The sequence below is a fragment of the Trichosurus vulpecula genome, chromosome 7, assembly GCF_011100635.1.
Source record: "Trichosurus vulpecula isolate mTriVul1 chromosome 7, mTriVul1.pri, whole genome shotgun sequence".
NCBI lineage: Eukaryota > Metazoa > Chordata > Mammalia > Diprotodontia > Phalangeridae > Trichosurus > Trichosurus vulpecula.
In genome coordinates this window covers 486,925-514,799 of record NC_050579.1, presented here as the reverse complement: position 1 = coordinate 514,799, position 27,875 = coordinate 486,925, and the positions used below count along the sequence as shown (strand labels likewise).

At 50.1% G+C, this 27,875-nt stretch overlaps 1 protein-coding gene across 1 annotated transcript in view; it reads left to right on the top strand.

The window, feature by feature from the left end:
* The window catches only part of NGEF (neuronal guanine nucleotide exchange factor), a 79,226-nt gene extending 56,909 nt beyond the window's left edge, over nucleotides 1–22,317 (top strand). Inside the window, exons 6-13 of the mRNA XM_036769332.1 lie at nucleotides 2,961–3,090; nucleotides 5,101–5,175; nucleotides 10,296–10,385; nucleotides 11,257–11,420; nucleotides 12,157–12,312; nucleotides 14,735–14,814; nucleotides 16,864–16,968; nucleotides 20,686–22,317. Of these exons, the coding sequence (XP_036625227.1) occupies nucleotides 2,961–3,090; nucleotides 5,101–5,175; nucleotides 10,296–10,385; nucleotides 11,257–11,420; nucleotides 12,157–12,312; nucleotides 14,735–14,814; nucleotides 16,864–16,968; nucleotides 20,686–20,876 (991 nt within the window). The 3' untranslated portion in view covers nucleotides 20,877–22,317. The remainder of the gene's footprint in view (nucleotides 1–2,960; nucleotides 3,091–5,100; nucleotides 5,176–10,295; nucleotides 10,386–11,256; nucleotides 11,421–12,156; nucleotides 12,313–14,734; nucleotides 14,815–16,863; nucleotides 16,969–20,685) is intronic.
* The last annotated feature ends 5,558 nt before the right edge of the window (nucleotides 22,318–27,875 follow it).

Here is a 27,875-nt window from a genome sequence, read left to right as displayed (position 1 = left end):
CAGCAGGGCAGAGAGGGGCTTGTGCCCAGGTCTTCCTGGCTCTGAGCCTGCTGCAGCCACAGCCCTGTCTAAAAATAAGAATGAGGAGGGGGGAATGCCATAGCTGGACAGGGCCTCCGGAGATGAGAAGCTGGAAATTACAATGCAGGTGCAGGGGATTTTGGACCTGTAGGTGGAAGGAGCCTGGGGGGGTCATCAAATCCTACCCCTTGTTTGAAAGTTGAAGAATGTCAGGCTCAGGGAGAAGAGACTTGCTTAGGGTCACACGGCTAGGAGTCAGTGAGTCAGTCAACAAGTATTTATTAAGCCCCTGCTGTGTGCCAAGCATTAGGATAGAAAGAAAAGCAAAGGACAGTCCCTGCCCTCAAGGAGCTTCCAATTTACCATAGGAGAGAATGTGGAAGCAAATAAATCCCAAGGAGGTCTGCTCAGGGGATATTGGAAATACCCAACAGAGGGAAGGTTGGAATGGATTGGGGCTGGGGGAGGCTTCCTGTAGAAAGTGGTGGCCCAGGGGTCGGGAATATGAGTAGTGTAGCGGAGGCAGCGCATTCCAGGCCTGGGGCACAGCCAGACATGCCTGGAGTCCAGAGACCGGAGTGACTCATGTGTGGAACAGCCAGGAGGGGGGTGCCCCGGGGGTGGGAGAAAACTGGGGGGAAGAAGCCTGGGGAGGATGAGACACGACAAGGGGCTTGGAACACCAAACAGATGATTTCTGTTTGATCCTGGGAGCAATAGGGAGCCACCGGAGGCAGTTGATGAGGGTGAGAGGGGTGCCACGTGGGACCTGGGCTTTAGGAAAATCACGTAGAGGGTGGGCTGAAGGGGCAGAGACTGGAGGCAGGCAGGACCCCCCCACACACCCGCACCCAGGCTGCTGCAGTAATCAGGGTGTGAGATGATGAGGGCCTACACCACCAGGGCAGTCCAGAGGAGAGAAGGGGGTGTATGTGAAGGGTGTCTTAGGGGAGATCAATAGGCATTGGCAGCATATTGGATAGGAGGAGCGAGAGATAGTAAAGTATGGTGAAAGTCAGAGACAGTACATGCCAGAAATTAGATTTGAACCCAGGCCTTTCTGACTACAAGTACAGCGCCATAGCCATCTCATCATGCTGGCAGCATGTGGTTGTTCTGCCTTTGTTTGAATACCTTCAAAGATGGTGAGCTCACTACCTCCCAAGGCAGCCCACCCCTTTTTGAGATGGCTCTGATTTTTAAGAAGTGCTTCCTCACTTTGACTCTTCATCTGCCTCTCCGTAACATCTACACATTACTCCTGGTTCTACCCCATCCCTGTCCCACACGGCGACCCTCAAATGCTTGAAATCAGCCATTATTTCCTTTTTCAGCCTTTTCTTTTCCTCTTCTGTCGACTGGCCCCCATATGGCCTGGTCTTGAGGCCCTTCACCATCCCTGGTGCCCTCCTTGGGACAGACTCTGGTTTGCCTACTGCCAGAAATGAACACAGCATGGCAGAAGGGATCTGGCCAGGGCATGGTGCAGGATGACTGTCTCTCCCTTCCTGGAAGCTTCACGCTCCCTAAGATGGCATCTAGTTTCTTTGCTACTGTATCATGCTCATATTGAACTTGTGGGCCCCTAAGACCCCCCAGCTCTTTTTCACAAACAAAATTCACAGCTGATACAAAGACTTGTCCATACATTGACAGTGGCTTGGAATAAATAGCCTGGAGCATGTGACATTTGAAAAGAATGTATAAATAGTTAATTTTTTTAAAATTACATGTCAAAACTTCCACCTAAACTGAATAAATTGCTGGGAGAACCTGGGCTCAGTCCTTGGATCTGCTGCCTCCTACCTGTGTGACCTTGGACAAGTCACTTACCTGCTCTAGGCCTCAGTTTCCTCATTTATAAAATGAGGGAAGTAGAGGAGGTCAGTCCATCCACCAACACTGATAAAGCTCCTACTATGAGCCAGACACTGTGGACCTCTAAGGCAAGAGTCCTTCACCTTGTTTGATTGGGTCCTGGAACCCCTTGGCAGTCAGTCTGGTGAAGCCTAAACAGCCTTTCTCAGAATCCTGATTTTTCACTGCATAAAATAAAAAATACGTGATTACAAAAGTAACACAGTCTACTGAAACACAGTCTCAAAACCTTAATTAAAGGAAAGGTGAAGGATCCCAGGTTAAGAACACCTGAACTGAGGTCTCAGGTCTCCATCTATGATGCTGTGAGATGTAGTTAGGGAAGTAAATCTTTTGGAGGGGGAGAAGAATGGAATATTGGTCTAAATCAGCTCTGGTAGGTAGGTAGGTCCCATCTGCTCTCAGCACAGCCTATATGCATGTTGGAATAAGCCAACCCTTCCCACCTCCTGCCCCATTATGTTCATTCATTGGTTCGGTGTTGGCACCTTAGTCACCCCAGGAAGAGCCCCACCCCTGAGCCCTGGGCCCGGCGAGCCTTGCCAATGCCTCAGATGTGCATACACTGGCGCCCTCCAAGGACCTGATGTGCCACCCCTCCCCCTGGCAGAAGCAGCTTGGACTGTCTTAGTCATTCTGGCCTTAGTCACTGCCCTGTTCCCAGGACTTCGGCCCCGCCTCACCTTGATGCAGTGATCCTGTCCTGCCAGCTGTATAATTAAGCCTCTGACTCATGGCCTTGGGCTCACACCCGATTCTCAGCCACCCACACACGCAACACATGTTGCTGACATCCATACGTGTTCACATGTGGATGCACTTTAGGAAGCAGACACGTACATTGAAAATTATTTTCCATTCCTCTCTCCATAAAAACCCATCTCCCTTTTAGTGGTAACACCCTCGAGGACTTCTCCATGAGGATGAGAGCTCCCCCATCCTGTTTGCAAAAGGGCGAGATGGATGTCCTGGCTCGGGTGGGTGAGGAGAGGGGGAATTCATAGCAGGCCGTGAGATCTTGTCAGGTCTCTGCCACAAGTTCTCCCTCTGTTCGTCCCCAGGCAGGAGAAGGCCGCTTTCCGGGAAGTGATCTCCCAGCTGGAGCTGGACCCCAAGTGCAAAGGCCTGCCCTTCTCCTCCTTCCTGATCCTGCCATTTCAAAGGATTACGCGATTGAAGTTACTGGTGCAGGTAACTGACTGACCCACCTCCTCCCCTGCCTCTGTGTCCCCTTGCCTGGGGAATTGCTCTCTGTGATACGTTCCAGGCAGCTCCTAGCTTCTGCTTCTGTCTCTTTCCTAGCACTAAGAGGGTCCTCAGGGGCCATGTAGTCTGGCCTCTTGTTTTCCAGGCCCAGCAAAGTTCAGTGGCTTCCCCCAAATCACAAGAGTAGTAAGCCTCCAAGGTGGGATTTGAACCCAGGCCTTCTGACTTCAAAATTCCATCACCTTGGTCCCTTTCTTAGCTTACGTAGGATCATCCATTCAGATCCAAGGAAGGGACCATCGAGTTCATCCGGCCCACCCCCTCAATTTCACAGTTAGGAAGTTCAAGTCACTAAGCCCTGGTCAAAATGAATCAGCTTAGAAGCTGGGACAGAGACTGTGAGGTGCGCTGCTTTTGGATGAATGAATGAATGAATGAATGAGCAAATAAATTAATGAACGAATGAAGCACTTACATGTGCTAAGCACAGAGAACTCAAGTAGAAAAGGAAGATGCTCCCTGATCTCAACAAGCTCTCCTAATTCTTTTGAAATCTCAGGATCTGGGTTCAAATCCCAGAATTGCTGCTGACAGCTCTTGTAACCTCAAGAAAGTCACTACCCCTCCCTGGGCCTCAGTTACTTTATCTGTTAAATGGGGTCATTGGACCACATGTCCTCGGCGGTCCCTTCCAGCCCACGCCGCAGCTTTATGATCCCATGAATGAACGAGGCCATGTTCAGGAATCCAGCAGGTGGTCTTGATGAGCTAGGCACGTAGGAGTGGATAATTAGCAGGCTTGGACTGAGGGGGAGAATTGGGAGTCAAAGAGGAAGGAGTGAATCTGATTGAACGTTTGGGCCGAGGGTGGGGGCGAGGAGGGGCCTCAGGAAATGGAATGCATCCATCAGCAAAACTGTGATTAACATGTTTGTCTCCCTCCTTTTCTTGGAAAAGTGTGCAGCAAATGAGACAATTCCACAGTAGAAAACACTCTCGCTTTCTGTACCCAAAATAAACAATTAGCTTGTCTCAAGAGAACGGCTTAGAACTGAGAATTCTCCAAGAGAGAGCACTTGCTCCTCTTCTCATCTGTTCCCCTCCTTCTCTCCCTTCTCCCTTTCCCCATAGCTCCCTCTCTTATCCCCCTCCCCTCTCCTTTCTTCCTCTCTTCTTGTCCCTTCCTTTCTCTCTTCCCTCCTTTCTTTCCTCCTGTTTCTCTCCTCTCCTTTCTCTCTCCTTTTCTCCTTCTCCCCCACCTCTTCTTCCTCTCTTTTTCTCTGTCCTCTCCCCATCCTTTTCTTTTCTCCCTCCCTCTCCCTTTCTACTCCTCTTCCTTTTACCTCCCTCTTTCTCCTGCTCTCCCCCTCCCCTCTCTATTCTGTCTCTCTATCATCATGATCATGTATCATTATCTATCTGCATTATATACCCTTTCCCTTACACACACCTCTTCTCCTTGACTTTGCTTTTTAAATGTTTTCGCACCCCAGTTATTCCAGATGCCTCTTTCCCTTCCTTTCCCCCTCCCTTCCCCCTCCTTTCCCTCTTCCCTTTCCCCCTTCCTTTCCCTCTTCCCTTCCCCCTCCCTTCCTCCATCCCTTCCCTTCCCCCTTCCTTCCCCCTCCCTTCCCCCTCCCTTCCCTTATCCCTTCCACCTTCCCCTCTTCCTTCCCCCCTTCCCCACCCCTTTCCCCCCCTTTTCCCCTTCCTTTCCCTCTTCCTTTCCTCCCTCCTCTGCCCCTTCCTTTCCCCTTTTCCCCCTTCCTTCCCCCTCTTTCCTGGCATAGACACTGGCTCCACGGATCTTGCCTTGGCACAATGGTTGTCTCGTCCATTTGAGGCCATGTGCTGACTCTGTTAGTGGTCAGAGCCCTTGCCTCCAGATGAGATGAAAAGGGGCCCGTGGGAGTCCTGCTTAGGGAGGTGGGGTAGGGGGGTCTTTCTAATGTTCCACTCATCCCTAACTCCATCTCCATCTTTTCTCCCACTCAGAATATTCTGAAGAGGGTGGAAGAGAGCTCTGAACGGGAATGCACAGCCCTGGATGCCCACAAGGAGCTAGAAATGGTAAATCTGTGCGTGGGCTGCTCTGGAGCTCCCCAAGATCCCTTCTCCATTCTCTGCTTCCAAGCCAGACCCCTCCTCTTGCCCCTCAATTGGGGGTAACCCTAACCTTAACCCTGGCCCCGGGCCCCTCTCCTGGGACAGTGCTCCAGACCCTGAGGTGGAATCCTCCCAGAACCAGCTGTACAGATGGCATTGAGGGATCCTGGAGCTGTTCCTGTCTGCTCCTGGCCAGGAGGGCAGGGAGCCCTGGCACCATCATCCAGAGGCCTCCATCTTTTTTGGAGCACACCCACAGTGCTCTGTGCTGGCACCCAGGCAGTCCCTCCACTTGTGAAGGTAGCTGCAGTAGAGAAGCTGCTCTCAGCTTAAAGGATTCCTGAGCTGGTCAGATTAAAATTCCTGAGTTGGAGGTGACTTCTCCTCTGGGGACATCTTTGTTTTAGCTTCCGCTGAGAAGCTTCCTCTCATCCAAAATGGCTTGGGTGGGTTGGGCTTTTCTTCCCACCAGAATCATTTTCTTAAGAAGCTCCTTCTGAGCTCTGCCCTAGGAGGCCCTCCAGGATCTGGGAACAATCTCATTCCTGTCCAGATCTTGTCCTTGAAGCTGGGGAAGCAAGGGGGCCCTTGCCCAGGAGGTTGTTGGGTGGTGGGCCACCTCTCCTAGGACTGGAAGCCTGGTGGACACGGGGGGCCCCACTGGGGCACCCTCAGCACCCTCACCCTCTCTCCAGCCTCCGAAAAGCAAGGAAGCAGCAGCCTGAGGGTCAGCCCCATCCCCTGCCACTCCCTAAGCCAAGGAAGAGTATTATCACTATGTATCCCTGGCCACAAACACACCTCAGCATTGAGCCATCTAGGGAAGGGAAAAGGGTGGAAACCATCCCTGGCTGGCCTCTGCTGATTAACAACTTAGGCAGCCAGTAGTATTGGTGGGAAGAGAAAAGGTGTGACCTCCATACTGTCAATTCCACTTAGTGTTGCCCCCCACCCCAGCTTTCTTCTGGCATCTTGTTACAAAATTCCTGAATGTAGCCCTGTGTGTGTGTGTGTGTGTGTGTGTGTGTGTGTATGCGCGCGCGCATGCGCGTGCGCGCTCACGCACACACACACACTCGCATTGATAGATATGAGTGCTCACTATGTGTGTATCATGTGTGTGTACAATGTATATGTATATATGAATAAATACACATGCGTGTGTGCATAGACTGGTTTCCTGTATAGCTTAGATAGGAGATGTCATGCTTAATGTACTATAGATGCATTTTAAGAAAATGTTCATGGAAATGCGTTGTGGGAAGCTCTGCCGTTATTAGATCTTGAAACATTTTTTCTGACTTATACCCGGCGTCACATGTGTACAAATTACTCGCACCTTGATTGGCAGAGACTACGAAGCAAAGCAGAGTCCACGAGGGCGCTGCAGCAGGGCTGCCAGTAAGGCTACAGATGACAGGTCTGGGAGACCATAGGATGTGGAGGCAAAGCAGCAGTCAAGGCTTCATAGGCCACTATCTCATCCGAAGGAACAGAGGGGTTGATTTCCTTGTCATCCAGCAGGGCGAGCAGTCACATAGCCAGAAGACAAGGGGCTAGGGCATCTCCCAGGGAGTGTCTCCCTACTTCTTGCCAACCTAGGATGACTTGGGGACAGGGACAGGGAGGGAAGACAAGGGATGTACACGTGTGTGTGTATGAATGGCTTATACATGTGTTTTGTGTGTATATGTGTTCCTGTAGACGATGTATGTGTGTGTCATGTATTAGTGTGTCTGTCCAGGTAGGCTATGCAGAGAGGGTCAGGTGTAAGGCATTTGAATACATCTGTGGGCATGCGTTTATGTCCCTGTGTGCAAACATGTGTCTATGAGTGTCCAGCATTCTAATAATAATAATTGTAATTAACATCGATCTAGCGCTTTGTCATTTACAAAGTACTTCACGTATATTATCTCATTTGTCCCTGACAAGAACGCGGTAAGGAAGCTAAGGCAGACAGAGGCGATGTGACTCTCCCACGGTCACATAGCTAGTCAGCATCTCAGGTGAGATTTGAAATCTGGTGGTCCTGGCTTCAAGTGTATCCACCCACTACACCAAGGTGTATGTATGTTTCATATAAGTATATAGCGTATGTATTCTTGGCATCTAGACATAACTGGAGGAGGAGATCGGTTTAAGTTAACTACTAGGTCTGGAAATGCCTATTTGGCAAAAGCTGGTTGGCTGGTCGCCTCAGTCCTAGAAACTCTGGGAAGACCATGGTGGAACACGACCTCTGTTACCATCATCCCAGTCATGGCGGCTGCGGATCCTGTGAACCTCAGCTGACCCAGCCCATGCTGGAGTCCTCCATGGTCCAAATAAGACGTGTTCCCTCCTGTTTGTGCTGAGCTTTTCTATCTTCCTAGGGAAAATGGAGAGCATTCTGTCTTCTCTTAAAAATCCTAGGTTGTATGAGAATGGAAGTGAAGTTATACGTATATATAAGTTCTACGTATTTTATGCCTTGGTGTACTGTCCTCACCTTTACCCACTCACTCAATCATCCGTTGAGTTATCTGCTGGTCCATCCATCTATCCACCCATTCACTCACCCAACAAACAGAGCACAGTGCCTACTGTATACGCATGGTAGCAGGCTACATGGTATATTGGGTAGAAAGCTGACCTTGGGGTCAGGAAGACCTGGGGTCAAGTTTTGCATTTAACACATAGTGGCTAGGTGATCCTAGAGAAATCTCTCAACATCTCAGGGGTGATCTTAACGATCATACTAGCTCAAAATCCTGCAGACTTTTAGCTGTAAAAGTGCTATGCCTGGAGTCGGGAAGACCCTAGTTCAAATGCTGCCTATTTGACTCTGGGCAATTCACTAACCCTCTCTCAGCCCCAGTTTTCTCATCTGTAAAATAAAGATAATATTATCTTTTGATATAACTGTGTAACTATAAGATGTATCTTTTGAAATAACCCTAACTCATAGTGAGGATCAAAAGATATAACATGTAAATCACTTTGTAGACTTTAAAGCACCATAGAAATGCCAGTTATCAGGCAGCTCTCTAAAGACTGCATTACAGGGGAGGTGCTAACTGCATCAGTGGAGAGGATTTCTACTCCAGAGTACCCCAGCTGATGCAATCAGTTCTGAAGAAGAAACAGGAATGGCATTGTACCAGGTGCTGGAGTAGATACAAACATCCCCCCACTCCAATCCACCAGGGACTTGATCATCTGGTTGAAGTGATAAGACATAAGATCATACATGGAGAGGCCTGAGGCAAGCAGGACCACCCCCCCTCCCAACTCCAGCAGCTGTTGCAATAGTCCAGGGGTGAGGTGATGAAGGTCTTCACCAAGGTGGGGACAGTGTCAGAGGAAAGTGTATTACAGGGATGTTGCAGAGGCGAAATTAAGGAGAGATTTTGTGGAGGTGAAATTGACAAGAGAGATTGTATAGATGAAACTGCCGATGAAATGTTGCGGATGTAAAATCCACTAGAGATGTTGCAGAGGTGAAATCCACTAGAGATGAAATCATGGAGAGATTTGTAGAGGTGAAATTGACAAGAGAGATTGTATAGATGAAATTGCCGATGAAATGTTGTGGATGTAAAATCCACTAGAGATGTTGCAGAGGTGAAATCCACTAGAGATGAAATCATGGAGAGATTTGTAGAGGTGAAATTGACAAGAGATGGTGCAGAGTTGAAATCTACAAGAGGTGTTACAGAGGTGAAAAAGAGTTATTGCTGTGTGACATGGACAGGCCTTAGCAACAGCTTGGACATGGGGAGGAGGCTGTGGTGAGAGAGATGAGGCGTCCAGGATGACTCCTAGGCTGGGAACCTGAGGGACTGAGAGGAGGATGGTATGCCCTCTACAGTAATAGGGAAGATAGGGGCTTGGGTTGGGGGAAGGATAGTGGATTCTGTTTTGTTTATGCTGAATTTAAGATGTCTGCAGGATCTCCAGTTTGAGATGGCCAGAAGGCAGTTGGAGTTGGGAGACTGGAGGTCAGCAAAAGAGATGAGGGCGGTACAGGTTTGAGAATCAGCACAAAGATGGTAATTAAATCCCTGGGGGCTAGTGAGATCACGGGAGAGCATAAAAGAAGAGAAGACAGCCCAAGACAAACCTCTATGGGATATCTACGGTTAGAGGGTATGATCTGGAAGAGGATCTAGCAAAGGAGTGGTCAGAGAGATGGGAGGAGAACCAAGAGGGGAGGTATGCCCCAAACTGCTAGTCATTTCACTTCTCTGGGCCTCATGTACTCCATCTATGACTTAAGGGCCCTGGCGTCTCTAAAGTCATCAACTTTCACAGCCCCGACATTTTATCGTTCTAGGAGTCAGGCCATAGTTTTACAAGGCTCTTGTTGCCTAGTACACATTTTCAGTTCAACAGATGTCTCTTGAGTACCTGCTGTATACAAAGCTCCATGTTAGGCACCAAGAATACAAAGATGAAAACAAATCATTTTCTTTCCCCCAAAAGCTTACTGTTCTACTGGGGAGACAGGGAGGGGAAAGCACAACCTACATCTAAATAAACAAGATGGAGGTTGGTGAGAGCCCCAGTTACCAGGGAAGGGGCTGGGGATGTTACAGAAATGACATGGAATTAACTTGGCTCTCACACTGGATCTGAGGCACAGGGTCCAAATTCCCTCCTTTGTTTTCATCGTCCTTGCTTGTCCTTCCGGTGAAACTTCTTATCTCAAGAAGGACAAATATTGACATTTGTGGCAATAGCTCTTAGGATTTTGTCTAGTTTTCTTTTTTATCATGAACTTAACAATTATCAACAAACACAAACATCTCAATATACGAAGGACAAAAAAGAGAATTGTTTATGAATGCATGGACTTCTGTGACATACAATTGGTTTTTTTTAACATCTATTAAGTTTTAAAAGATAGTGACACAATTGCCATTTAATTCCCAAGTTTTTTAGTCCGTGTGCTACAGCATCAGAGCCAACAGCTCCTTCTAGTTGGTCACACAGCTGTCAGGTGGTCTCCTCTATCATGAAATGAATGGATTGACACGTTAGAACCCAACTGACTGAAGGTTGTTATGACTCCTTACCCCTGTGGGCATTTTTTTTTCCAGGTGGTAAAAGCATGCAATGAAGGTGTCAGGAAGATGAGTCGGACAGAGCAGATGATTAGTATTCAGAAGAAAATGGAATTTAAGATCAAGGTTCGATTGCTTCCAATATCCCTCTCCCAAACGCTGCATAAATAATAAAATTTGCTTTGCATATATTTGCCTGCATGTTGTTTCCCCATTAGATCATAAGCCCTTTGAGGGCAGGGACTGTCTGTTGCTTCTTTTTGTATCCCCAGCACTTAGCACAGTGCCTGGCACATAGTAGGCCCTTAATAAATGTTTATTGATTGATTATTAATACCTTCTAATTTAACCAGCCTTGCTCCCTGACTGTCAAGGCTATCTCAAGTGAATTCCGTTCAACATCTTACGTCGTATCAGACTAAACTGAAGTTTAGAGCGCTAGTCAGAGCGCTAGCTTTGATGTGATGTCTTAAAGAACCCCTTGCTTCCCCTCCACTCCCCCAGTCCCAATTCGCTGCTTCTCTTTTCATTCAGGCTGCAGTGATTTTGTTTGTGGAAATGCTTTTTAATTTTGTAAAAGCTTTTCATTTCATCTCACAGAAGTGCTGTAGGTAGCGCTGTCCCCATTGTACAGATGGAGGCAATTGACCCGCAGAGATGTTCAGTGATCTGTCCATGTTCTCAAAGGTAGTAGGTAGCCCTGGCACGCTTCAAAGCCTGGTGTTCTTTCCTTGACATCTGAAAGCAGCGAGGGAGCGTGGAGTCATAGAACCTGAGTTTGGATCAATTCACTTCATCTCTCTAGGGCTCAGTTTCCTGACCTGTAAAATGGCCCCTAAGGTCCTTTCCAGTCCTAAGTCCATGATCCGTACAGGTGGCGTCACTTTTTGTAAACCAGCCCCAGCGGACCTTACCAGAATGACATCATCCTCCCATGATGGAAGGGGTTTGTGACATGACCCTTGACATATTCTTGTTCTTTGTCTCTTTCTCTCAGTCTGTGCCCATTATCTCTCACTCTCGCTGGCTGCTGAAACAAGGAGAGCTACAGCAGATGTCGGGCCCCAAGACATCCCGGACCCTTCGGACCAAAAAACTTTTCAGAGAAATCTATCTCTTCCTTTTCAATGATCTGCTTGTGATCTGCAGGCAAATTCCTGGGTGAGTCTAGAATATGAACAGAGGAAGAAGGCAGATCCTGAAAGCCTTAGGCCGGCGAGCCCGACATCCGTCCCAGGAAAGCCGTGCCACAGACGGTTAAACCAGTGACTTGTGAGCACATAGAAAGAGGAATGAGTGAGTGCTGGGAGCCACTCAGGGTTGACAAAGAAGAAATCACATCAGACTAAAACACATTTCCTTTTTGACAAGCATTAAGTGTTTGTTAACCAGCTACTCAGCTGCATTGTGCTCAGTGTTAGGGGTACAAAGGTTTTGAGCAAAGGGGCAAGTGAGGGGACATGACCAGGGTGGAATGGCAGGACCCCACCCCACTAAAGCTGTCAGAAAGCTGAGCTGGGTTCCAGGCTCCATAGCAGCTGGGCCAAGGGGAGGCTAATGAGCGCTCAGCCAGCCGATCATTAAGCACCTGCGTCTCCATGCCAGGCACCGGGGATAGACAAAAGGGAACCGAGCCCCTCCCCCGAAGAGCCTGCATGTGAATGTACATACAAGAGAATACAGGTGGCTACAGAGGGAGGGAGTGCTCAGCAGGCAGCCGAGGACATCAGGAAAGGCCTCTCATGGAGGGTGACTCTTGAGCTAAATCCTGAAGGAAGCCATGGATTCCAAGAGGCAGAGGTGAAGAGGAAGGGCAGGCCAGGCAGGGAGGCCCAGCTTGTGCAAAGGCACTGCCACAGTGAATGATTGCTGTTATTTCCTGACTCCTTGTCCCCAGGGATAAGTACCAAGTGTTTGACTCGGCTCCCCGTGGCCTCCTTCGGGTGGAGGAGCTGGAGGACCAAGGGCAGACTTTGGCCAATGTCTTCATCCTGAGGCTCCTTGAGAATGCAGATGATCGGGAAGCCACGTACATGCTGAAGGCCTCGTCCCAGTGAGTGCTAAGGCCCGTCGGCCATTCCCTGCGCGCCCGAACGTCTTTCCCTTCAGAGATCTCGTCCGCCAGACAGGCCCCACGGTGACGCAGGAAATGGCCTCGGGAAATGGGATTTGCCCAGTTCAGGAGATGTTTCTGCTCTCCTCTCTCTCTTTGGCTGTACCCTCTTCTCTTCCCATCCTCCCTGGCCCCTAAAGACCAGCAGAGCAGGTGGAAGGTTGTGCTTGAGGTTGAAAAAGTAGTTAGATAATCGTGGCATGGTAAGGGGATAGGGGTGCCCATTCAATGTCTTTCCCCCCTCATTCCAACCCTACCTGAAGGTTATTCATCCTAGCACATGGATTCTTCAGAACCAATTTCCTGTTGAACTTCCATCACACACTCTACGTTCCAGCCAAACTGTCCCATTTGCTGTTCCTCCTAAGTATTGTTCCATTTCCAACCTCCTTGTCTTTGCATTGGCTATACCTCATGCCAGAATGCCATCTCCCTTCAACTCTGTGACTTAGGCTCCATAGCTCACTTCCAAGCTCAATTTCTGTTCCACCTCACCTTTTGTGATCAGCCCCCCCCCCCCCCAGCTAGTGCACTAGCCCTGCCCCCTCCCAATTACTTTGTAATTATCTCTGTTTCCTCCAGGGGAAGCAAAGCTTCTTGAGCACAGGGGTTGTTTCATTCTTGTAGGAAATGAGATAACACAGGGAAGGGACAGCTGAGTCTGGACTTGGGAAGACCTGAATTCAAAGCCTGCCTCAGGATGCAAAGCCAGTCAGTACCGTTAACTAGCTTGTGTGACGTGGAACAAGACATTTAACCTCTTTTCACTTAGGGACCCAAGTCACTCAGCCTCAGTTTCCTCATTTGTAAAGTGGGGGTAATAGTAGCCCCCACTTCCCAGGGGCCTTGAGACCAAATGAGATCTATGTGAAGTGCTTTGTAAGCCTTAAAAACACTAGATGAGTGCTAGTTATGATTGTTTTGTTATCCCCAGTGCCTAAACAATGCCTGGCAAATGGTAGGTGCTTAATAAATGCTCATTGGACAGAATCAAACTGAACTGAATCAAACCTAGGTAAGAGCCCACCTGGTTCACTGGCCTTTCCTCTCAGTGTGGTGCAAAGAGCGCCAGATTTGGATTCGAATCCCAGCTTTGTCGCTTCCTACCTGTATGACTTTGGGTTAGTCTGGTTTCTTCCTCTGTAAATAGCTGGATTGGGCTAGAGGCCTCAAAGACCTCTCCCAGCTCTCCTCTCTCCAGTCCCCTCCCCTGCTGTCCTCATCACCTGCAGCCAGATGTGCATCTAGGGGCAAGGAGGCAACAGGCTGGGCTCAGCTCCACCCACCAAGCCTTTGCCATCTTGAAGAGTCAGTCATTGTGGTAAAGCAGGATGCCTGGTTCAACTTTGCCCAGATGCCAGGGCACCCACACCCATTCTGGGAAGCCCAGGCCTGTTTTTACCACCACCCCCCCAATTCCACCTTCCCACAAATGTGATGAGTGTGAGCCATGAGCACCAGTAGCAACCCTGGAGCAAAGTGTGGAACCTTGTTCTGGGATTCAGAGCTGGGAGAGGCTGAGAACACAAAATGACCAAGCTTGGAGGAATCTTAGAATAGAGAATGTCACAACTGGAAGGGGCCTTAGAATAGAGGAGGCTGTAGCCAGGAGGAAACTTAAGGGGCAGAATACAGACTATCCGAGCTGGGAGGAACCTAGAACAGATGTGCAGCTGGAGACCTAAAGTGGGGCAAGCGGGGGGGGAGACCTAGAACGCAGAATGTACGTGCTGGGAGGGACCTGGAACACAAAATTGCAAGCCGGGAGGAACCTGGAACAGCAATGGCAAAGCTGGGAGGGACCTAGAACACAGATGGCAAAGCTGGGATCTAGGCTGCAGATCATGGAATATGCCCCCTCACAGGGACCTCAGAGGCCAACTAGTCCAATCCCTCCGTTTTATGGAGATGGAAACTGAGGATCATAGAGATGGAGTGACCTCCCCAAGGTCTCACACGGAGGAAGTAGCAGGGTCAGCGTTTGAACCCAGATCTTCCTTTCTCCCCACTCTTCTGGGGGCTGTTTCCTGGGTCGGCCATTAGATGCAGCTCCTCCAGGGTTCTGTGGCTGACCAATTGCCGCAGGCAGAAGCTGAAGTGAGTGTTGTGTGGGGCACCCATCTGTGTCTCCAGTTATTTTTACACCCCATTACACACTGAAGAGGATAGGTCCCACCGCGGTGCGAGGCATAGGTCCCTGGCCAGCCCCAGAAGGACAAAACAAAGCCAGGTTTGGCCCCGGAGAGAAGGGCGCAGGGGCAGGGCCAGGGCGGAGGGCCAGCTGGTCCCTGTCCCTAGGTCTCCCCAGAGCTGGGGCGTCCTGTGTAAACGTGCTGGCCGTGGTGTGTCTTTTTGCCCTCAGGAGCGAGATGAAGCGCTGGATGACCTCCCTGGCCCCAAACCGGAGAACAAAGTTTGTTTCCTTCACATCGAGACTGCTTGGTGAGCATTCCCAGAAATCCCTCTGCTTCTGCTCCTCCCCGCATCCTTTCCATGGAAAGCTTGGCTTACGGGCGCCGTCTTGGAACTGAGTGTCTGTGGAGAGTTATAGGCCCTGAGGGCACCCCGAGTTGTGCTGAAGCGCTTGGCTTTGGATGCATAGAGGGAGGCCTTTATATATTCATCACTTCAAGTTACACTGATGCCCCTCATTTTTACATCACAGGTGTCCTTGGATACAGCCTGCCACCTTTTTCCTACCAAGTGTCTTCCCTTGTATCAAAGAGATATCACCCCACAAAGTGATGATGTCTAACAGTAGTATGCAGCTTTCCACACCCATAGTCCCCCGCTTCAGATCAGGGCTCACCTTTTTGTGTGTAATGGACCCCTTTGGCAGCCTCGTCAAGTCTGCAGAACTCTTCCTGACTCATGCTAAAGTGTATAAATCAAAATACATGGGATTACAAAGGAAACCAGTTATATTGATATTCATTTGTCAAAATACCAAAAGCCAACATTTCATAGATGCTGGGCTAAGCATCCCCAACTTAGCGTAAGGCATTCTATGTGCTCTTGCTTGTCTGAGATTCAGACAATATTTCAGGAGACAAAGGGCTCCCAAAGCCTCTTTATAGGATCAGGCTGTCTGGCCACATTCTGGAGCTTTGGTCTTGTGTTGGACTGAAGGCTTAGTCATGAGGCAGAACTGGCTTTAGGGGCAGAAGACCCGAGTTCGAGTCTTCCCACTAGAGTCTGAGCAGATCCCTCCCCCTCAGTGACCCTGGCTGCTTTCTCAGGCCAGAAGGATCAGAGCAGGGGTCCATCTGCATGGGTAGAGGAAGCTTCTTCCCCAGGAGGTACCTACACCATTTGAGTGAAGTCACTGGTCTGGACCATAAAAAAAAAGTCTTAACATCCTCTTTAAGGCCTTGAACTAAAAATGCTTTCATAGATGTTTGGGCGAAAGAAGGAATAAATAAGAAATGTCCAATACCTGGAAGTCTCAAGGTATAAAATGTAGCTCTTGAACTTCAGTGGCAAAGAGCTGAGGTGGGGCCGAGTGGACCTCACGTGAGCCAGGGTCAGGCCGGCTCTGGAGGCTGGCCTCCCACTTGGGTTGTCTGCTCTGGGGTCAAGGCCCTTCACGAAGCTCATGAAATGTGTAAGAACCCAGAGAGTGTGTGACCCTGGGTAAGTCACTTTACCCCTGTTTGCCCTGGAGAAGGAAGTTACAAACCACTCCAGTATCTTTGCCAGTGTGGGCTTCAGGTTCGTGAAGAGTCAGACAGGCCGAGCACCAACAACACAGAAACAGCCTTAAAATTAGAAGTACCTCTGAGGTCATCTAAGAAGCTCATTTTACACATTGAGAAACTGAGGCTCAGTCTGATCGTGGGGTGTAGATTTTGGGGGTTACCTCATCCGACCTCCTCATTTTATCGATGAGTAAACGGAGGCCCAGGACGTTTGAGCTGCCCAAGGTCATCGCAGAGGTGGTAAATAACAGATGGCATTTGAACCCAGAGCCTCTGACTCCAGAACCAGGGCTCATTCCCCGGGGCCTCACAGCGTGCTTGTTAAGGAGGGCCTGTGTTCACATCACGGCTGTGTGGCCTTGGGGGAGGGGAGGTCCTTCAAACTGCCTCCATAAGGGGCAGCTAGGTGGCGTAGTAAGTACAGCACCGGCCCTGGAGTCAGGAGGACCTGAGTTCAAATCCGGCCTCAGACACTTGACACACTTACTAGCTGTGTGACCTTGGGCAAGTCACTTAACCCCAATTGCCCTGCCTTCCTACCACAAAACAAACTGCCTCCATAATTGACCCCAAGATAGCATTTCCCTTCATGCAGCAGCCGGAAGAACACTCTTGGCTCAGCCTGCACCCACAACCAGAGTTTCCCATTTCTACCCATTTTACTGGGCTGGAGACTGTCCTTGACCCTCCCTCCACCTGTCCCTTCCCAGAAGCTGGCTCTGCTCGGGGTTCCAAAGGCCACCGCAAACATTCCAGATAAAAGCCTGTCTTCTCTCTGCCCTTCCCCCAACAGACTGTCCCCAGGTGCAGTGCGTCCACCCCTACGTGGCTCAGCAGCCGGACGAGCTGTCCCTGGAGCTGGCCGACATTCTGAACATCCTTGAAAAGACTGAAGACGGTGAGTGCTATGCCAGCCTGGAGATTGCCCCCAGGTCTGTCTACACTGCCACAGCACATGTCTATACCACCCACACCCCATGTCTACACTGCCCACATCACATGTCTATACCACCCATCCATCTCCTTACTGTCTGAAAGTGTGCCCCTGGCTATCACCTCAGTGACTCAGATGACCCCACCCCTCTCTGATTGACAGCAGGACACTGGGGCCGGGGGTCAGCTGTCGCCTAAAATAAAGACCCCAATGTTTCTCCAGCACCTGCAGGTTACAGCCTTTCTCTCTTTTGAGCCCCATGCCAGCCCTTGGGGGGCCAGTGATCCCTGTTTTACATATGGAGGAAGCTGAGGCCTGGAGAGGTTACAGGGCTTGCCCTGGGGTCACACTAGTGAACATCTGAGGGAGGATTTGAACCCACGTCTTCCCACCTCTAAGGCCAACGTTCTATCCACTCAGCAATACTGCCTCTTGGCATCATGCAAGACAGTGCTGGGTCTCCTAACTTGCCAGCCTCGTGTCCATAGATGACCCTGATCCCGGCCCCGGTGCAGAGAGAGGCCACTTCCTTCTGCGTCTGCTGCTGCTTCACTTTCACGGGCTTGACCAGCTGATTTTTGTTTGAAATGAGGTCTGGGTCCTTGCTTCCATTGATGTAGGGAACTTCTAGTGTGGGAATTCCCTTCCTCAATGCAGATCGGCCCCTGCTCTCAGCGGCCTGGGCCGCTGAAGGGTCCAATGCCCTTCCCAGGCTCAAAGAGCCAGGGTGTTTCAGAAGCAGGATTCAAACCCGGGTCTTCTGCCAGTAAGGCCAGCTCTCACATAGCCACTGTGCCACGAATTCTGGGGGCACAATTTGTCTTCCATTTCTTTCTCCCCATGTTAGGGTCCAAGCTTGGGGTTGGGAAGACAAACATTTTAAAAATAAATTGTCTTTATAGCCAAGGAATTTATTTTCTTCTGGGAGAAAGGTGGAAATGAAGCAGACACAAATGAGAAGAGTGAGACAGACTCTCAGCCCCCTGAGGGCCGGAAGGGTTTCACGTTTGTCATTGTATCCTCAGTGGTCTGCACAGGCCTTGGTGTAGAGGAAAAGGAAATCGGAAATGATCATATTTCTGTTATACGGATAATGTATCATATTATCATGTGTTATGTATGACTACATACTAATTATATATTATAGAGAATTGCAAGTTAAATATTAGTGTGGTTATTAATGCTTGTTGATTGATTGATAGGAAAGTACTCTAGGAGACTTTAAGAAGAAAGAGAAGGGGGGATTTCAGCAGGGGACCAGGGAGTCGCCAGTTCCATCCATAAGCATTTAGGTGCCTAGTGGGGGCTAAGAATACAAAGTAAGCAAGACAGTGCCTTCCTTCCAGGAGCTGACATTCTATCTGAGGAGGTGACACATACATTTATAAATATAGATAAGCTACATACAAATAGCCCTTGCTTTGGATAGTCAAATACCCTGTAGTAATTGTGGAGGGGAAGGCATCAGGCAAGGCTTCCTGTGGAAGGTGGAGCCTGTGCTGTCTTTCTTTTTTTAGGGGGTAAGGCGGGGCAATTGGGGTTAAGTGACTTGCCCAAGGTCACACAGCTACTAAGTGTGTCAAATGTCTGAGGCCGGATTTGAACTCAGGTCCTCCTGACTCCAGGGCCGGTGCTGTACTCACTGTGCCACCTAGTTGCCCCTGTGCTAAGTCTTGAAGGAAGCCAGGGACTCCAAGAAATGGAGGTTAGGAAGGAGAATGTTCCAGATGGGAGGCAGGCATAGCCTGTGCAAAGTCCTGAAGGTGGGAGATGACAGAATGTAGGTACAGGTAGGGCCCATTTGGTGGGAACTTTGAGTGCAGGAGGTGAGTGATGTGTGATAAGGCTGAAAAAGGAGACTGGAGTCCGAGGGTGTATCTTTGTAACCTCTCAGTCCAGTTATACTGGCCTCACACGTCACCACCTCCACTGTGTCTCTCTGGCACCAGGGGGAGGTGACACCCAGGCATGGTGTCAATTCAGTTGTATGGGGAAAGTAAGGAAGCTGCCTCTGGGGAAGTGTGTGTGTCTTGGAGTACCTCCTTGCCTTAGGTTCCTTGACCAGCTTTGTCTGGGACTGACCCAGGGCCTGAACCCTTCCCGCTTGCTCTTCCCTGAACACCCTCCACGCTTATCAATGTCCTTTCTAAAATGGGGCCCCAGAACTGACCCCCTACTCCAGGTGTGTTCTGCCCAGGGCAGAGTGCCAGGGGAGGATCACTGCCCTACCCCCGGCTTCTCTCAGGGCAGCCCCAGGCCCGCTGGCTTTTGGGGCTGCGCCACCTGCCCCTGACTCAGACTGAGGTCGATGTCCTCTAGGCTTTTTTTCGTAAAGCAGGGAGTTGATTTTGTCACTAACACCAATGTCGATGACATCCTGCTCTGCTACTCGCTGGCCGTGTATCCCCTGGCAAACTGCTCCCCTAGAAAACAAGGGTCCTGCCTCTGAGCCCCCTCCAGCCCTGGGGCCACGAGTCTTTGAATAAATGCTTGTTGAATTAAATTACTCCTCCGTTTTTCAACAGGTAAGACTGCTTAGTTTTCTCCTTCCTCCTCCCTCTCCCCTCTTCCTCTTCCCTTCCTGCCATCTTCCTGCCTGGGCATGAGTGTGGGCTGAGCCTTGGGGAGATTTTGTTTTAAGCTCAGAGAACCATGAAGTGCTTTGTGACCTTGGCCGAGTCACTTTCCTCTGAGCCTGTTTTCCTATCTGTAAAATGACAGGGTTGGGCTGGACGGTCTCTAACATCCCTTCCGGGTCTGATATTCTCCGGAGATAGCAGTCACCCCTCCAGATGTCTTCTGTCAAAGTCCCGACCGTCATAGAGGGGATTTTTGGACAGGGAATGTTGTCTGACAGCCATTCCCATGTGGAATAGGCCACCCTGGTAGACAGTGAGCTTCCCGTGCCTGGAGGTCTCCAAGCAGAGGCCAGGGATCATTTGCCAGCTTGGTCTCATGGCCTCTGAGGTCTTTCCCACTCAAGCCCTCCCTGCGGCTGGTATTTCTTGGTCAGCAGCACCCTCTGCTGGCCACCTCATGCAATAGCATAAAACCATCATCATGACGATCTTCTATCAGAGACCCATAGGATTTGACTTGCTTGTTTTACTCTTTGCACTGCTTTTATCCCTTGGCTTTTTTGCTTTTATTTTCATTGTTAATTAAGGTTATGAAGAGTTTCTACTGTGGGGCCTGGAGATCACTGGATCCTAATTTTATAAATGAGGAAATTTGGGCAGGAAAGCCCAGGTTGGGAGGGAGCTGACTCAAAGACCTCTCAGGCAAATCTCATTTACAGATGAGGAAACTAAGGCCCATGGGGACTCGCCCATGGTCACACATGTAGTAAGTGTCAGAGGCCAGATTTGAACCCAGGTCCTTGGAGTTCAGGGCTCCCTTGACTTACAACACACTAACTCCTCCTGGGATATTTGCTGCCCACATTGGGAGTGCAATCCACACCTTTAAAATGAGGAAACTGAGTTTCACAGCCAGCATGCGGGGCCTAGACACAAACCCGGGTCTTCTCATTCCAAAGCCAATTTTCCTTCTATCCCTCCCCATAGCTGGGCTGCAAAAGAGCCCATTTGGCTTTCTTTTGCCCCAAATTCCCTAGGTTTTCATTAAAAACTCATTGCTTTTTTTCCCTTTCCTCTTGCTGTCTTCCTCCCAACCCCATAGGTTGGATTTTTGGGGAGCGCCTTCACGACCAAGAAAGAGGCTGGTTCCCAAGCTCCATGGTGGAGGAGATTATGAACCCCAAGATCCGATCCCAGAATCTCAAGGAGTGTTTCCGGGTCCACAAGATGGATGACACCCAACGCAGTCAAAATAAAGACCGGAGGAAGCTGGGCAGCCGCAATCGGCAATGACGTCTCTCTCACCCAGCCCCAAACCCTGAGCCCAGGGCCACCAGGACAGTGAGCAGGACCTAGGACATCTGGAGGAGGAGGGAGAGATGGCAGAGGCTAAGGTCTGGGACGTTAGATGGGCCAGGTGGGGTGGCAGGGCGGGTCTGATCTTTCCATGTGTGGACCGTGTCCACCCCAACCAAAGGGATACTGCTGTATTTACTGTGTACAGAAGTCTCCCCTCTGCCTTTCCCCTTCCCACCGCGTCAGCCATTCCTGGTCCTTCCAGTGGCAGATGCAATGGGGGAGGGGGGAGTTCCTGATTTATAAAGAGCAAGCCGGGTGGACTTCCCCCCACACTGCACTTCTGCCTTTCTCCCTGCCCACACCCTGTCCTTTAATAAGTGTGAGAAACTTTTCACTGCATGGGCATGAGGGGACCCAGACACCCCAAGCATTCCCCCTCCCACCCGTACCACTTCCCAAGGACTACGGAGAGGCAGCTAGCCTTCAGCCACCAAGGATGGCATCCACTGGCTGCTGAATTCAAGAACCAGAAGATTTCTGCTATCAACGATATAGGACAATCGGGAAAAAGCGTGGCCTGGTGGGATGTGGAAGCCATTATTAATCCATAGTACCCAAGAGGATGCCCTCAGAGCAGGCCCAAGTGCTCTGGGACTCGCCTTGGGGTGGAAATGTGGGCAGTGCCCAGGGCCCTGTCACTAGGTCACGTTTGTGCAGTAGAAAGATGCTCCTTCCAGGCCCCCTCCCCAGCATGCCATTGCCCCTTCTACAGAGGGGGCTCTATCTGCTTCCCCTTCTGTTGCTTGTGGAGATGCAGAAAAGTCCCCAAGCCCAGGCCCCCCAGACTGCAGGCATCTTCTGGGGAGAACAGTCGGACACGGGTTCCCCAGGCCCAAATCAGGCCTTTTGGTGAAATACCCAAGGAAGAGGGTCTAGTCAGCTCCTCTCTCAGGGTTTCATGGCTTGTGGGACCCTCTAAGAGGTTGGGTTGGTGATGAAGCCCCTGCTTGCTTCTGCTACCAAAGCCAACAGCTTGGACATGCCTCAAGATGAAACCACAAAACTGGAGGAACAGGGCATCTCTCCCCAGTGTAAAGGACCAGTCCCCGAGACCTCAGGCTCAGCCACCAACCAGCCTCTTCAGTCGTGGGGATCACGTGTCTGAGGAACTGTGGATGTGACACAGGATCGCATGACCACCCACGCATGTTCTGACCTTCCCGGGGAGGGGACAGCCCTGGCTTGGGCTGCACATCCACCTGCCGCTCCTCTGGTCATCTTCCTATGGCTTCAGGTTTAGAATACAGAGCCTTTTGGGAAGATACTGGGACAAGCCAGGTCCACAAACGTGTCTGTTGGTGCCTGCCTCTCCTTGCCACCCATGTATATTTTAAATACCTTTTTTGTTTCATAAAATACATAACACATGGCAAAATTCGTGTGAAATTGGCAAATTCAGGGTGGGGAATTGGGGTCCCTTGGGTCGTTCCTTCTCTGGGCTGATAGAAGGAACTGGGCAGCCTGAAGTATGTGGAATAATGGGGAATCAGGGAAGGTTTCATGAGAGCCAGGTGGCTGGGTGAAGCCTGGGTGGGGTGGGGGTGTGGGGTGTGGATTTCCAACAAAGGGAACATCGTAAGGACAGATCCTGAAGGAGAAGGGTGAGGACCCTTGTAAAGGGGATGATGAGTCTACTGTCCCTGCATCTGGAAGGTTCTGCAGGACCTTCTGGTCCCACCTGGACCTGAGCAAGACTCTCTGTTTGCTGCACTCTCCAGAGGGGTCGTCTGGTCTCTCCTGGAAGATTTCCGGGGCCTGGGGACACCACCACCAGCTGAGAGTGCTCTCCTCACTGTCCACCCCTCGTGTCTAGTTAGGAACACTCTACCCCCTCCCCACCTCACACCTTTCATCTCTAGGCTAAATGCTCCCGGTTCCCTCCGAGTTCTCACAAGGCTTGGTCTCTTGGCTTCTTCCTGCCTGCTCCCTTCTGGATGTCCTCCCACCACGTGCTTGTCTGTCCCACCATTCAGTATTCTGGTCTCCTGATTTATCGTAGTGATGATATCTAATTAGTAACAGGACCCTCGCTTCCTACACTCTGATGCTAATGCAGCTGAAGGTCTCACAAATGAACCAATGAATAAGCATTTATTAAGCACTTTCTATTTGCTTCTTGCTAAGCACAAAAGACTCAAAAAAGACAAGAACCAAAACCAATCCCTGCCCACAAGGGGCTTACATTCTAATGGACTCCCATTGGCACCTTCTGGATACATACTGAGCTTGTGGTCCACTAACCCTCCCAGATCTTTGTCAGATGAACTCTTCTCTAGCCCCATCTCAGGCATTTTGGGTTTGTTTGTTTTTTAACTTAAGTGCAGAAATTTACATTTATCCATATTAAATGTCACCTTCTATTCAGCCCTTCATTCTATCCTGGATCTCAGTTCTGCCAGCAATGGCGGTGGTAATGATAGCTAACAATTATGGAACTCCTTAAGCCTTGTAAAGCACGTTACACACACACAGGTGTACATATGTTCCCCCCCCCACACACACATGTGTGTGCCTCGATACAAACACATGTCCCCAATACATACACACGTGTCCCCAATACACACACGTGTGTGCCCCAATACATACACACAGATGTGTCCCCAGTACATGCATGTGTCCCCAATACACACACGTGTGTGCCCCAATACATACACACACGTGTGTGCCCCAATACGTACACACAGATGTCTCCCCAATACGTGCACACAAATGTTCCAAAGACTTAGGACAGCGTTTGCCATTCGAGTTTCTGACACACCCATCTCTTCTCACTTGGTCACCCGCTGTTAGGGGTTCTTGCTTTCTGTTATCTACCATGGTGACGTTCATGATCCCTGCCTTCATCCGGGTTTGGCTGGAGCCAAGAGAATAAGGATGGGAAGATTGAGGGGGCCAAGGAGTACAGACTTTTCACCCTAAGCATAATGGCGTTTATAACAATATTGTTATACTTGGGGGGGGGCGGGTTTGTTTTTGTTTTTTTTTTTACTTAAAAGCAGTTTTCAAGAAGGTCCATAAAGCAGCCTGGAAGAAGCCGCCAGGAGCACCAGGGGTGTGTCCCAGCTGGAGGGGGGGGGGGTGGACACCTGTGTGTACACGTGCTTGTAGAAAAACGAGCTGGGGTGGGGGAGTCAGAAGGACACCTTGCCTCCTAGAACACTGTAACATGCAATATTTGCCTGCATTTGTGTTGCGATCCCCATCAGGGGCTTCTTCAGGGAATGAAAAAAATGGGAAAGTAGCCTTGGAGAACCCACTCAGTGGGGAAAAATAGGGTATGGGTGTTTTTGCTGCTGTTTTAATACTGGTTTTATAAAGTCCTGTCCCAGTTTGTTAATTAGGTTAGATAAACAATTCAAAAGACATTTATTAAAGTCCTACTATGTGCACCGCGGGTTCAGCTAGGTGGGGAATACAAAGCCCCTGGCCTCAAGGAGCTTCCATTCTAGCTGTGAGGGGAAGTGCTGATCAGGCACAGGCACAGATCCAATACACTGAAAGATAAGAAAGGGACAGAACACCTTAGGAAAGCTTTAGGAAGAGCCTGGGACTCTTCCCTGGGGTGATTAAAGAAGGTTTCCCGGAAGACGAGGCCCCAGGGCTGAGACTTATGAAAGGAGAGGGAAGGGCTCAGCAAACTTGGGGAACAGCTCCTTGTCCCTCTGAACTGGGATATAGAGGGTGTGAACAGGTGGGAAAGGGAGGTCTGGGCTGAGTGGTGGAGGACTGTGCTTTATCCAAGAGAGCCTGGGGAGGCTTTGTTAGCTCCACAGAGGTTTTTCAATCTGTGTAGGAATCTGGACAAGGGGGCATTTGGGCTCCTTTGCTCCATGGCCTTGGAATCTCTTGGCCCTGTTCGTTGCTCCAGCGGGGACCAACCCCCTCGGGGTCTGCATTGAAAGGAGAAGCTCCCTCCCCAAAAGCTAAGTCTCTGTGGCACATGGTGGGAGTGGGGGGGAGGAGGGGAGGGCTATGGGAGTTCCTCTTCTCAATAAACACACTACCCCACCCCCCCCATCATTTTTCAGCCACGGAGGGTGACAGTTTGCTGATGAACTTGAAGTTTGGGGTTTCACTGATTTCCCTTTTCTTCCTAACTTAGGCTTTGATTCCTTTGTGTAAGGATTTTCACCTGTGCTCTGCCTTATCATCCTGTGAAATGTGACTTCAGAGATGCTGGCACCCCCAGCCACAAATCTCTGTGGCTACTGGAATGCCACAATTAGATAGCCATTCCTTTGGATAGTCAAGGCTCTGGCTTCTTTAGGGGTCCCTGTGAAAACCCAGCTAACGTAGAAAGCCTTGATTCCCCCCCTACTATGTCATGGGGGAGAGGGGCCACTATTTGAGACCAGAGCTATGGGGTAGAGACTTGGTCCCCTCCATGTCACAGGGGAGGGGGGCCACTATTTAGGGGCGCTTAGTAGCTAGGGGTAGGAGAGGGAGGAGGGAGAAGGAAAAGTCTGGTCCATATTCGAACTTCTCTCAGCCACAGCTCATTGCACCTGGACGGGAAACTTTTCAGGGAAGGGTCTAAGACACACAGGAAGAGCTCTGGTTTGGGAGTCCAAGCACTTGGAAAATCGGGGCTGTGCCGCTCACTCCCTGTGGGATCTTGGCTAGTGATTTCTCCTCTCTGGGCCTCTGTTATCTCATTTGTAAAGTGGAAGGGTTGGGCCAGAAGGCCCTGAGGCAGTCCAATCCTCATCTAGGGTCCCATGATGCCTCCATCTGCCATTCCAGAGGGTCCGGAGGGGTTTTAGAGGTCATCTTGTCCAAGCACCTTATTTTATAGATGAAGAAACTGAGGCCGAGGGTACTGAAGTGACTTGCCCAAGATCACACTGGTAGTATGTGACAGAGCCAGGATTTGAACTCAGCTCCTCCACCACGCCGTTATATGCTCTTGAGCTCAAAGGGGGTGTTTCCAGGTCTTTTAAAAAGGCAGCTACCTGAGGTAAATCAAGAAAACAGAGCCCAATTCTGAAAAGCAAAAGCAAAACCTCCCTTTTTGCTGTCGTTACACCTGGGTCAAAGGTGTGGTAGGTGAGTCACCCACACATCAGTTTGTTTGCCCCCCTCTTGAGGACGCTCCTCTTAGCTACTGATTCAGAATTAGAGTTTTCAAACCTAGCCCTGGGACAGGGACCAGCAATGGCAGAGGCCTGAGGAGAGAGTGGGATTTGGGATCAGCCTGAAGGCTGAGGCCTCCTGGGATCTGTGTTCTTCCTAGTGGGGGACAGAGGGACATGGCAGAAGTAGAGAGTCGGGGAACCACATGGTACCTTTGGGGGCATGGAGGCTTCGTTTCCAAAGTGAACAAGAGGACCAGATGATCTCCAAGGATGCTTCTAGCTCAGACATTCTTTTGGACGGTAGGTACCTCCCAGAATCATGGACTCTCAGAGTTGGTAAGACCTATCAGGTCACCCACCCCAGACCCGAAAGAAAGCCCTTTATGACCCCCTCAACAAATCCTCACCTACTCTTGGCTTGAAGATCCCCAGTGAGAGGGTACCCACCTCCTCTGACCTTCCATTTGGGACAGGATATTTTCCCCCACAGCAAGCCAAAATTAGAATTGTTGCTTGGGAGACGGTGGAAATGGCTGACGGTAGACAGGTAATGAGCGCAGAAAGCAGGGCTTCACCCCAAGGTGTTAAAATTTAGGGGGCTGAAGGAATGGAGGGACAACTGAGCTCAGAACCTAGCCGGCAAACATTGAGAATGATCAGAATCCATTTGGACATGGGTGACTCTGGGAAACGTTCCTGGCAGTCGGGATTACGAGTCACGGCTCTGCCTGGAGGAGCCGAGTGGAGATGACCAGGCCTTCCTACCTCGGAGTCTGCGACATTTTAAAAAAAGATGTTACTATAACTGTCTTTCCATAGATTGGTCTCCTCTGTCATCCTATGCATTTTAAAACACTGAACTGAGAAGGGCGCCCATTGACTGCCAAGGAGGTGAAACCTTAACCCTCAGTTTAGACCAGGGTGGGGAACCTGCGGCCTCAAGGCCACATGTGGCCCTCTAGGTCCTCAAGTGTGGCCCTTTGACTTCAGTCACATGGGGCCTCAAGCCTGCAGGTTCCTCACCCCTGGTTTACACCTCAGCTCACAAAAAGCAGGTTTCCCTCGGTCCTTGTCCCAGATTTCAGTCTCACAGGAGGGGCGTGGCTGGCGAAATAGGACTTCCTTTTTGCTAGGTCAGTCCAACAACTGTGTGTTAGCCCCCCGCATTAATGAGCTAATGGGAGTCTGAGGCTAATGGGAGGCAGGAGTAGGATTATTGAGAATGGCCATACACTCCACCTCATCTTTCTGTTCCCTTCTTAAAGGTGCTTTTGGAGGAAAATCTGAGGTCGCATCCTCTCAGCTGAGCGCGACAGGAGCCAGGATGGGGCAGAACAAGTGGCCTTTTGGGCAGCTGAAAGATTAATGCAAGGCTTCTGCCCCCTAAATAAAGTCCATCCTTCTGTCCACGGCTTCGTGACTTTTTTGTGTCCATGACCCCTTGGACGACCAGTCTAGGGAAGCCTAAGGGCCCCTTCTCGGAATAAGGTTTTTAGATAATTGAAGGCAATGCTAACTTGCAGTTGGAGGTTGGTGAAAGATGCAATTTTTTCCCCATCCAAGTTCAAGGACCCCCCGCCCTGAACTCTCCAGGTTAAGGACTCTTATTCTAGGCCAAAGACAAGAAAAGCCGAGTATAAGAAACATAACCCAACGAGCAAAGGGTCGACTGTTCTGAGCTCACCCTTTACCCTACCTTGAGGACCCTCGACTGCTCCAGGGGCCGACCTTTCACCTTGTGACTGTTGGGATAGAAACACCAAGGCCAGCAGGGAGCAAGTAAGAATCTTGGTAAAGGCCCTAAGGTCTATCTCAGGTTACGGGGGAAGAGAAGAGGGTGCCAAGGAGAAGGTTATAC